The 12,024-nt window shown below is 37.4% G+C and overlaps 2 protein-coding genes across 2 annotated transcripts; both read right to left on the reverse strand.

Moving 5' to 3' along the window:
- Nucleotides 1-21: 21 nt before the first annotated feature.
- Nucleotides 22-6,100, reverse strand: LOC146487187 (putative RNA-binding protein EIF1AD). Its single transcript, XM_085086435.1, has 5 exons — nt 5,817-6,100; nt 5,072-5,180; nt 4,330-4,438; nt 2,300-2,362; nt 22-1,794 (listed from the first exon to the last, which is right to left on the reverse strand). Exons 1-5 carry the CDS (start codon nt 5,901-5,903, stop codon nt 1,647-1,649), a joined length of 516 nt encoding a protein of 171 aa, XP_084942561.1. The 5' UTR covers nt 5,904-6,100; the 3' UTR covers nt 22-1,646.
- Nucleotides 6,101-7,884: 1,784 nt separating this feature from the next.
- LOC146487188 (adenosine receptor A2a-like) lies at nt 7,885-9,180 on the reverse strand. The gene has a single exon (XM_085085347.1). The coding sequence runs from the start codon at nt 9,097-9,099 to the stop codon at nt 7,951-7,953; it is 1,149 nt and encodes a 382-aa protein (XP_084941473.1). The 5' UTR covers nt 9,100-9,180; the 3' UTR covers nt 7,885-7,950.
- Nucleotides 9,181-12,024: the final 2,844 nt, after the last annotated feature.

Here is a 12,024-nt window from a genome sequence, read left to right on the forward strand (position 1 = left end):
TATGCCATATCAAAGTACAAATTAAGTCAATAACCAGTTATCTTTTAATAAGTGATTTCCACAGAAGAGAATTTTTTATTATTTAAATAAATTATTCATTACTTTCTTTGCATAGTTGCTAAATTTCATCTTATGCACTTAATGATCTACTGAAGGTTTCACAAAGATACAGCGATGATTTGTTCCCACAATAGCACTACAAAAACAACTGGCCATCTAATAGCTATTATCAGTTTTCTCAAAAACCAAGCTTCTAGTATAAGGCTTTTCATCATAGTAAATCTGTAATGCATCCAAAAAGCAGCCAAGTGTAGACTGCTTTAATTTTCAATTTTCTTTGACCAAAAACATTGCCTTCACTGAGTTAATCAACAAAAAAAATCCAAGTAGCACCCTAGCCTGCAAGCAAGCTCTCCAATTGGGGTCTCATGTGAGACATACATTTGGGGCATGAGCAAAGTGAACCACGAGAGGATTGGGGCTCATGCCTTTACTTGCGACCCAGATTGGAGAGCTTGTTTGCAGGTTAGTATCACCCAACTATACACCTTCAGCAAAAATTCCAGCCAGTTTCAAAATAAATACTCTGTTGTGTGCATATTTTCAGTTAGTATGACTCGCCTCATATTAATTTTGAGCTTGTAGTTCAAAAGAATTTTGGCACCTGTGTGAAGGTCAGGATAGCCGATTTCAAGTGCAAGTTATCAGTTTTGTGTTAGCGGTGAACAGTCCCCTCTTGATTGTCATGAGGTTGCTTCGCTTGCCTGATTACTTTGCGCTCTGGACTATCACAGCAGAGTTATAGCTTTTGATACATCTACACCCTTATCACTTTAATCAAGTGACGGTATTTCAAAAAGGTAATTTCATGAATACTTCCAACAAATTTCACGTTGATTACAATATCATTGCTTTTGATATAAACGCAATGTTCCTAATGACTAATAACAACTAACAAATTATTGAAATAAAAGATAGGGAATAAGTAGTGCAATGTTAGAATCAGACTGCATGTGATGACAACGAAACATCGCACAACTTTTTTGCTTTTTTTCATCATTAATTGTATTTCAAAATTTTGTTTGCTTAGCATAACAACTTATTAAAAATTTATGACCAACCAAAATGAAGATGTAGCTATTGATATTTCTAGAACTAACTTAACCCTTTAACTTGTCAGCTAAAAAAATCATGAAGTCCTACAGTACGGCCATTCTTGTATGCAAGCTTTCCTGTGATGCTGTTTATTATGTTGTAAAATGAGGTACTAACTTGAGCCTGTGGATGAAATCCTAATGTGTGACCATTCAATAAATTGAAAGCTACTGAGCAGTACTTTCCCATGGTGCTGTTTATTACCGGTATGCTATATAGGGTGGTTGTCACACTCTAGTCTATCAATGAAATCCTAAAGTGTGACATTCAAATGAGAGCTAGTGAGAAGTAATTTCCTGTGGTACTGTTTATTTTACAACATTGTTATGCTGCAGGAGGTGGTTCTAACTTTTGAGCCTGAGGATGAAATCCTAAAGTGTAACCATTGAAATAAACGCTATTGAGCAGTACTTTCTAGGGGTCCTGTATACTTCTTGACACATTGTAAAATAGGAGTGAAAAGTTCTAAGGTGTCATGTTGTTGTTGCCCATCAGTTGTCATCACTCTCTTCACTGGAGTCTGTATCAACATACGTTGTCGGCTTTTGGTGGTTTGGATTTACAAACAGATCGTCATCATCATCAGAATCCTCATCCTCATCATCACTGCCCTCGTTATCACTCTTGCTATTGACATTGCTGCAATGACATCAAAAGGCAACTTTATTTGTAAGTTAAAAAGAAAAAAAAAGTCTAGCAAATGCAAATTAAATCAAGTGTGTCAGGTCACAAAATTATACTCCACAATTTGTGAAGTAATTTTCTAGTGTGCACCAGGGTCTCCACCTTCCGCTATTTTGAATTTTTGCAAGGACCCTGGGAACAAGGTTACAGTAAAACATGATGGAGCAACAGAGAATGGATTATTTTCATGATAGAGCCAAAACAAGAGTAAGATGTTTAACTCTTATCAGTTTGAATTAAATTGTGGCAGATGTTCAAACCCTTTGATGGATATGACATTGCATAGAGTTGAAGACCAATTAAGCAGAAATGTTTGGATTCTAGTTAACTCTCTGAGACACTTCTTCTTGGTTAACACTGTACAATAGTATCTTACATTTTTATCAGAGTATACTGACATCCAAGTGATGGAAATGGCTCAACACAAACGCAGCAGTTAGTCTGAACTGCACGGTCATACCTGTTTATTTCTTTGGCCTCTGGTTTTTCTTCAGTTGATATCTTCTCTATGAATGCTGTAGGCCTTAAAACAAATTGCAGAAAAAATGACACAGTGTAGTTGGGCAAAGAGCTTTTAAAGAGTTCTACATGAACACAGTCTTCTTGAAAGGGCTATATTAAATAATATTCAGTTTCAAAACAAGGTACCTAACATACTGGTTAGTCCTACATTCAGTTATAAAGTCCTCTGATTAGGGTGATGCATACAATTAGCCAGATATAGATTTAACCCTTTCACTCCCATGATCTGAATGTTAATTCTCCTCACTGATTGCCCTATATTTTTTTAACATCAGTTCACAGAATTTGGTGTTTCATCAAACAAAATCACCTACTTGATGATTTTCTTTATTCTCCTCACCTGTCTGACTGACACTGCATTGACAATGTAAGGAGAAATTACATATTGATTACTCCTGGGAGTGAAAGGTTTAAAGTGTTCTGCTCTTCTCCATGTCTTTCTGCTCTGTTATGTTTGTTTGTTTCTTTTCATGTGATGAGCTTAGTTTTGCAACTTAAACAAGGAAATATTCCCTTATTAGGGAGTCTATACATGATCCCTTTGTTTGAAGAAGTGAAGGATACAGTATGTAACCTTGTTATTCAGTCCATTGTAATGCTGGCCAAATATGATCATGGTATGCTTAGACTGTTTACAGTCCACTATTTTTCAGTGGGATTTTTGAGACTCATATGCTTTGATTGTACTGCTATCACCTTGGTTTGTAACAGTAAGCGCAACCTGGGGAGAGTGTTAAAACTGCACAATGTACCCTGACTAGGGACCCCCTTGGTGGTTAAGACACTCTCCCCAAAAGTGCTTGCCGTTCAGGGTCCGAAATTGCGCTTTCCTGGTCGCCAATGCGACTAAAAATTTTGCACTGGCGACCAGATTTTCCCAACTGGTCGCCAGCGGGCGATTAACTATTTCATGCCACGATCATTATACAAACAATAACTTTGATTTTCAGCCAAATCGATAAAAATAAAATTCAAAGCCGCCTGCCAATTGGTCACTTACTTTTTACCTTTCCACTGCTTTTGAAGTATTAAAACCGATTTTCCTGTTATTATAAATCTATCACAACGCTTCACAGCTCGAGCAGTGCGAAGCTTCGCCACCATGTTTTTTGAACGAGAAATGCTGCACGGTTGTGGCCTGGTGCGAACAACTTGGCGATCCGTCGATCATCTTGACAGAATGCGAAAGGAAAGATCGTTTATGGTTTTGAACATAGAGCAAAGAACCAACCGGCAGTTTTTCAATCAGATACATTTCTTCTCCAAAAGGTAAAGACAAGAGAAGGTATTAAGTTGACTTAAAGCATTTAGCAGTCTTATGAAACTGCGTATATAGCCGGCATTTGATTCATTCGTCGTGGTTTTTCAGTGGTAGGTGTATAAATCGCCATTGCGGCCCCAAACGCAAACGCGTTATCTTCGTTCTGATTCTTAAAAGAAAAATTGCCGACCAGAATTTTCCTTCTGGCAACCAAAAATTTTGGTTTGTGTTTCGCTGCGAAGGAAAAATTTTATTGACACTTTTTTTTCTGCTTTTTGGCGACCACATTTTTCCATATGGCGACTGAAAAAAAATTTCAGTCGCCACTTGGCGCCTGCCTAAAAAAGTTAATTTCGGACCCTGCCGTTACATGTACAAACCAAGATGGACACAGTTTGATCAAAGCATACCAGTCTTGAAAATCCCACAGAAAAATAAGGGATTGTGAGCAGTCTATGGTATGCTCAATATTCACTCTCTGCATATACAACAAATATTCTGCAATATATAATGCATGTAATTTCTTTGTTGAAGAGAAGAATGTAACAAATAAAGACCATCTCCAGCTTTTCCGCTATAAAAGTGTACTTTAATGATGAACAACAATCCTGTTCGATCATGTGCAATATCACCTGATTTTAGCCAACTGAAGTATCACCCAATATTCTGCATGATTTTGTAAGCAGCATAACTGTTAACTATCTTACCACAGTCCTTCACTCTTCAGATACTTTATTTGTTTGCTGTACAGAATATGCACAATCTCGGCACAGACTTTATTTCCTTCTTCTATGGGATCCACAATAACAAAATCCCCTGGAAATCGTTGAAGAGACAAAAAGAAACTTAGATAACTCAAACGATTTCATGCCATTTTAAGAATAATGCACCCATGGTCCACCAATATTAAGTTTGAAGGGTAGTGGGGGGGGGGGCACTCTGGAGGGGGGGGGGGGGAGACCTGTACCCTTTACAAAGTCTTACATGGTTGGTTGAGAGAACAAAAGAATGAACAACAGAACAATGTTCCCAGCCCTAAAAAACGATGCAGGTTATAAGGGTCCAGTGAAAATAGAGTTTTTGAAAGGTGCATCTCTACTGACTCTGGGAGGATCTGGGGCTTCTGATCTTACTTTATATTTTTCCATTCCCACCAAGGCCTAAGGCATTAGAAGGATCTGAAGGATCATGAGTTGTATTTAGACTTAAGTATTCATTGACTACCGGACTGCAGGACTGAAGGACCACAACCACAAACTATTGTCAGTACTACCTTAGATTAAATTAGTCAGACTGAAGGACCATGAGTTCTACTAGCTTACTCATCGACTGCAGGACTGCAGGAACAGTGTCAGTAGATTTGTGCCCTTTGAAATGGCCCAGGTATTCTGCAATCACCCCATGCAAACATTAACTTGTTTTAGCTTGTTTAGTTGGTGATTTGAATACCTCTTTTAATCCAGACACTTTTCCTAAATTTTGATGGCATGCTGACAAGGTATTTAGTCCCCTCAGATGTCTCTACCTCATGAAGATTGTTACCACGGCTACCTAAAATCTGTTCCACAAGTATAAGAAAAACAAAAATAAGTCAGCAAATATGCATTAAGTTGAAAAATTACTATAAAAAATACAACTCAAATTGTTACTATATATAACAAAGACAAAATTAATCCAAGTGTTGCTGTGTATAAAGGGGTACCATATTGTGCGATCTCAATTCCTCAAAAAAAGAGAAGTTGACTAAAGCCGCTGTTACACTGGGCAATTTTTCTTGTAATTTGTCTCACAAGCTCATTGCGCCATTGGGACACAAGTTGCACAGATTGTTGGGCAGCATAACATACCCTGAAATGAACATGTCTCGCAACATTTTTGTTTCAGTCACCATTATATTGCACAAAGTACAACTGACTTCTACTTCTTACAACACTTGTGGATCGGAGACAAAAAAATTGTGACAAATGTTTATTTTAGGGCATGTTACACAAGGCAACCACTTGCGTGACAAGTTACAAGAAAAAGTGCAAAAAGAAACAGCGCCTTAAATATCTAACTTACCTTACTAAGGTATCTCAATGCCCACACAATATACCCACAAGGCCACACTCAGTTTTCATTTTATTTTATTTTTTTTTAACAATAAAATAAAACAAGCTTCAGGCAATTTTATCAAACCAGGCCTTTTGCTTACCTTAACAATCTGCTGGTTTGGGTCTGGAACCACATAATCATCCAAAACCTCTTTCGCAACGTGTTTTCTCTTCGTGGCCTTCGACATGCCGTCCTCAAAGCTCAAATTTGGCGCAATCTATCAACTATTTGAGCAGAAAAATGGGCGCACGGCCCACTATTCAATCCCTGTTCATAATCAAAGAGCCATGGTTTCAATTTTTTATTCCTTCACGACCAAATTGAAAAATATGTTACAGGAAAACTTTGTGCTCATACAACCACGTTCGTGCGCCATTTTGTTTGGGACTTGTTCCCAGCATTCACGGCCGGTTAAATCAGACCGGGAAGTGGGGAAGGGGGTATAGGGTCAGTAGCATCCATCTCGCTGTTTGGTGGTCTCGTGAAATTGGGAAATCTTTCCGGACGTTTTTCTCTGCTTCTTTTTCCGATTTTGTCGAATTGGCGATTCGAATGCTACTGAGATCAAAATTTATTTGCGATATCATGAGACTATTCAGCTTTCCCAGCTTGGCTTATAAGGATAAAAGCTACAAGAGAGAAAATAGGGCCACTTTTTAATTCCTTCAGATAACATCAAGTTTCAATGTGCACTGAAGAAAAGTCTCTTGACTTAACTAAAATACCCTGTAAACAGCTTTATAGTCTACTTTTAGACAGGTCAAAAATTTTCCCTACGCTGTAGAATCATAGTGGAAACAACAAACACCCGTTGCAGATCATGATTTGAAAACTGACTCCGTTGCAACCGGTAACGATAAAACACCCGCTCGAACAAGCAAGCTGAGACAGTTCTCTCCATCGCATTCCCGCGGTCGCCAAAAAGGAATTAAAGTGCTTTAAATTGCTAACGGATGAAAGCTGTGTTAGCTATTTTGCAGATGTTAAAGAAAACATATGGATTGATCACCACTAACCTCAATGTTTGTAAATTTTATTTATCGGTCATGATTTCCTATTTTCCATTTTCAGCAATTTCCTGTTTTCATTTCTCCATTCCCCGTTTCCCATTCTCGTTTTAGTGACGTCTTTTATCTCGTGGATAAATCTTTTTTCAACAAATACATTGTACTCGAACGAGTACACTTTATCCGCTGGATAGCGATTTTCGTCGGCAAACCAAATTTTCACATAGTATGCTTTTATATGTCAAGCTTTTTAAACAACCGGGCAGAAAGCGCGGACAAAACAGATCCAAGTCTCCCATTGCATACTCACGCAGTAATGGGCGCCAGACAAAGGCTATTGCATAAAACATTTATATTAAATATTGAAGTTAAAATACTGCCGATTAATTAGTATCGATTTATTGATTACGTTTCCGATCATTGATTGTCATTGAGTGAACGAAATACGCCGGCTAGTCTCTCTCTACGACCTCTACCAGTTCGTTCCAATTGGCACTCTTCCGCAAAATGTCACTTGGTAAATTATTCTCGCCAAGTGACCGTTTCTTGTTTGCTTTTTGTTCGTTTTTATCCCGGAATACAACTGAATTGTTACGATTCCAGCACATTTTTCTTGTCCCCCAAAAATGATATTTTTCGTTCCTGTTTGTAAAATTGTGAAAAAGGATACTTTTAGTCATTTGTCTCCCGCATGCGGCTTCATACATTTTCATATCCAAAAACAGCTTTTCTGTTTTTTTACTGGGAAAAGATAATTGCTTTCCCGTTTGTTTGTTTTTACACAAGGCTTAATGAGCTAGTGACCTAAAAAAATTATATTTTGTATCGGTACAAAAGGACGCGTTTGAGGCAAAGTAAACTTGTCCTCTTTCAACTCAATATTCCAATTAAGATTTCTTCGAGACGCCGTGATGTAATTAGTCCGGGAATTAGTAAAATACAGAATTAAGTACACCAAGCGATCAGCATTTGTTTATTTTTTATATTTTTATTGTTGCTGTTGAAGTTTTCCCTTTATTTGAACCACGAAAAAACATTAAGCATGTTGCAAACCTAACCCTTTGTTATGTCATTTGCCATGATATAACATTAATAGACGGTAATTTTTTATTTACACAGCCGACGAGTTTAATGAATAGTTTTACCTCATGTCTCCGTTCAAGAAAAGCTCTACTGTTATTGTCCTTTTTGGCGTGAAACGCTTTCTCATTGGGCGACAGACCTAGTTTACAATCGACATTCTCGCTGCTCGCTTCTTAAGGCTTCTTCCCTCCTCTCAAAAGATGTCTTGTTTCGTGAGAGCACTGACGTCGAGTTGCTCTTGTTTGACGAGTTTTTCTTCAAAGACCGCCGTTCTTGACACTTTAAACACCGCCAACAGCCGAGTAAAATCTTGCGAAACTCTCTTTTGAACTCATTATGTCGCCAAACGTATAAAGCCGGATTGACGACTGAGTTACTGTACAATAAAATCCGAATCCAAAATCGCGCGTGTCTGCTTTCAGCGGTTTCTGATGCTGCAAAATGATACAAGATTAAGATAATACGGGGGTACACCAAAGTCACAAACGCTCCAATCACAATAGCGATGGTGCTCGCCGTTTTTCGCTCCTTTTTCTGACCGTGGGCTTGCCTGTCATTTTGCTCACTGTTGTTTTCCTCAAAGTAACAAAAGACTCGTGAATCTAAGGTAGTGGTCAGAGACAAGCGCACAACCTTAGTTGCCAGCTTGGTTATTCTGCGTCTTCTTATAGATTTGCGCGCAATCTTAAAAATGTTGTAATAAGCCGCCGCAATGATGAGTGTGGCAGTCAGGACAAACGCTACGAAGAAGACGAGAAACGACTTGTCGCTAATGTCAGGAAATTTTGGCATACTAGTCACAAAGATGGAGACTGCCCAGATCAGTGAGATTACGATGCAGGCTCGACCTTTCGCAAACTTTACCGACGAGAGGTAAAGTATTGGGTAGGACAAAGCGATGTAACGATCAATACTCATCGCAGTAAGGCTGGATATTGAAGCAATGATGTTGACTCGACCAACAAAACCTGCAATTTCAACGACAGTCTGTGGAACAGTCGTACCAAGATAAAAGGCTACATGTTGAGACGCTCTCATTGGGACCAGAATGGCAGACACCAGCAAGTCGGCAAAGGCGAGAGAAGCCAGAAGGAGATTAGAAACGACCTGTAGTGATCTGGACTGGCATATTATGATGATTGTCAGTGAGTTACCAAACGTCCCCAGCAGACACAACGTGATTTCCACGCATGAAGCTAGAAGCACTGCGATGGAACCCTTTTGAGGCGACCTATATTCGTTCCTGACTGTCGAATTGATTGCACTAAGATTAAAAGAAGTGGAGATTGCCATCTCTCTACCTTTCAACGATGCCGGACCGTCTTGTTCTAATAATTAAAAAAAGAAAGGGATTATTTGCATTTGTTGACCTGAGAAAAGTTATTTGTTCTTGGTAATTGTCTATACTGGCCTATATAGCTATACGCCATCATCTAGTGGACCGAAGAGTCAAATTGAGCCTACCTACAATTGTACACATCAAAGTAGACTTGCCTGAAGTCGTCCTCATATGCGCCGAAAGAGTCGGATCGTCCGTTTTTCGGCCGACGATTCTGTACCTGATATTTGCGGATTTACATCTTAAAAATTTATGGAAACAAACTTCAGGCCAAACAATTATTGCAAGGTGTGAAACTGGCGCGGGATTATGTAAATAATCGTACTTCTTTTTGTTAACGTGAAACAAGTCATAGGAGAACTAAATTGCACCTTTTTTATTGTTATTTTTTTTATTCACATTTCTCTAACAAAGTAATTTTTGCTGGCTAGAGGCTGAAAATTCTTTGGTTTTGAACCATTTGCCCCAGAAGATTCCATTAAAACGTTCTGGGTAGCGTTTAAATTCTATACCAGCCTCCGAGGATCCTTATAGCGACGGATTAAATATTATAGTTTTTAAATATGATTATTTCCTTGTCAACTTTCCAACTTGCTGTTATCAGCTCGCTTCAAAAGTGGGGTAACATTCTAATTGAATGAAACTTGAACAACTAGCGCAATTACATCGATCTTGTTTTTTTTAATTTTACAATGAGTGCAAAATTTGATCACTGTCATCTGTATGCATTTTCCAAAAAAAAAAAAAAAATGTGCGAAGCAGTGCTTAATGACTCTCCGGATTCTTGTCACTTTTTTTATCTTTGAAAAATTATTATCTATTTAAAATATGGACTAAGTTTAAATTTAAAATAAAAAGCAGAAATTGAGGGGATAATGGGATGCAGTTGCGAACTAGTGATCTTCCGCGGCATAATATTCGCGAAGCTTTAGAAATATGCAAACATTTTCGGTATTATTATTTTTTTCTCTAATTAGCCAACAAGACTGCTAAACGAACACCCAAGTCTGCCATTGACTTCAGTGACAAAAAAAAAAGCTTTTCATAAATGTTATAAATGTTAGTTAATACAGATGTAAAATACAGCTTTAGTCTTTTGATAATTCCCTTGAAATCATAAATAAATAACAGAGTGACCTTTCGTTTCACTGGTTAGAATTGACATAATGGTATTCACCTTAGTGTAAGAATTATGGTCTAAAACTTGACCATTTTCAGCCTCAAGAATGGTTATGCTTTTGAGTTGAAAATTCATACTTGAATGGGATGAAGTTGAAAGAGATGCGTTTGTAACAATTATTTTCCGGCTTTTCAAAAGTCAACAACAACAACAACAACAACAACAACTTTATTTAAGTGTCGATATCTTTAGCTTGTAAACAGCTAATTGGGAACACTAAAATAATAATAATAGTAAAAAAGAATTTATACATAGCATAAGTAAATTCATAATTAACTAAAATCTAAAATTTATAACAAGTAAGATTTAAAAAATAAAATTACAAAAAATTGTCAAGAACTACAAATAAGACAGGAGCCACAATTATCACTTATAAGATCTACAAGGTTAATCGTGGGTTAAGACACCGTATTAAAGTTATTACGCCGTATTATTTCATTTCTTGGGAAGCGACCGCCTGAAAATTAAGCTATTAAGCTCATAGACCACTAAAACCAAAGCTTGTGACTGCAGTACTTTCCTCTTGTTTGAATTTCTTATTTTCAGTGTAATTAAAAAAAAAAAAAAAGGATTTGATCGATAGTTTTTCGGTTTCAAACTCGTGATAACTTGGGAGTTAACCCTTCAGCCAAATTTTGTGGTAAGAACTAGAATAAAGTGCTTCATTAAGCATCTTTCCTCTTCAGATGCTTCTTTCGAAAAATGGAGCAAAAAATTGGAAAGGGGAAGAAATGACAAAAAAAAAAAAGGAGAAATATGAAAAACGGGTGCATGGGGGACGATGGGAAGAGCGAGAGACATGGCGCCTCCTCCCTTTCTACTTCCTTCCCAGTGATCCCCTAGCTTCCAAGTTTCCCTCACCCCAGTCTCCCCCTGAGCGCGAAAGATACTCATGGTTCTTAAGCTAATGCGAAAAGAAAGCTTTGAAATTCGTTTCCGGTTCGAAACCATGACTTCCGCGATCCTAGTTCTACCCGACTGAGCAGTCAAGCTAACTGGGAGCTGGTTTGTGACAGTCTATGAGTTCGAGCATTTGGACGCAGTTGAAATAGACGATATTTCATACCTCCAGTATCGTATATATTTTTATACATTTTATCTAAATTCCCTTGGTGAGAGAGCATTTTTACGTGTCACTCCAAAGCTCTGGTATGTTCTTCCTCAAGAATTGTGCAACTCAAGTTCTGTTGACATTTTAAAATCGAAACTGTAAACGTTGTTTTGTATTAATAGAAACTAGTCCCGGATTAACTGTCATCCAGGCAGGACCAAAAAGTTCTCTAATTTTATTTCTCTTTTAATACTTATTATACTCAGCCTTGTTAAGAATTTTTTCAAAGTGTATTTTTGACTTAAGACTAAAATTTCAAATGTTTTAATTTAGTTTAGTATAGCTTTTTAAGTTATTGGTCGCTAGTTTTAGATACTTCTCTCTAAGCAGTTTGCTTTTAATCATTTAAAGCGCATTCGAATATTTATTTAGAGAATGCAATCAACGAATACTATCATTATTGTTATATTTTTTATTCACTGGTTTATTAAGAACTCACAAAAGATACATTTTGTGCGATTTACGAGGTCTAAAAATTACCGGATTTGAAAAAAAAAATGGCGTATTTTACCTTGAAATAATAAAGATGTAGATTCTGGTTTACACTGCAAACGGCAAACGTGAAATTCGCTTTATCTTTTCTTGAAA

The sequence above is a fragment of the Pavona decussata genome, unplaced genomic scaffold, assembly GCF_977016875.1.
Source record: "Pavona decussata unplaced genomic scaffold, jaPavDecu1.1 SCAFFOLD_16, whole genome shotgun sequence".
NCBI lineage: Eukaryota > Metazoa > Cnidaria > Anthozoa > Scleractinia > Agariciidae > Pavona > Pavona decussata.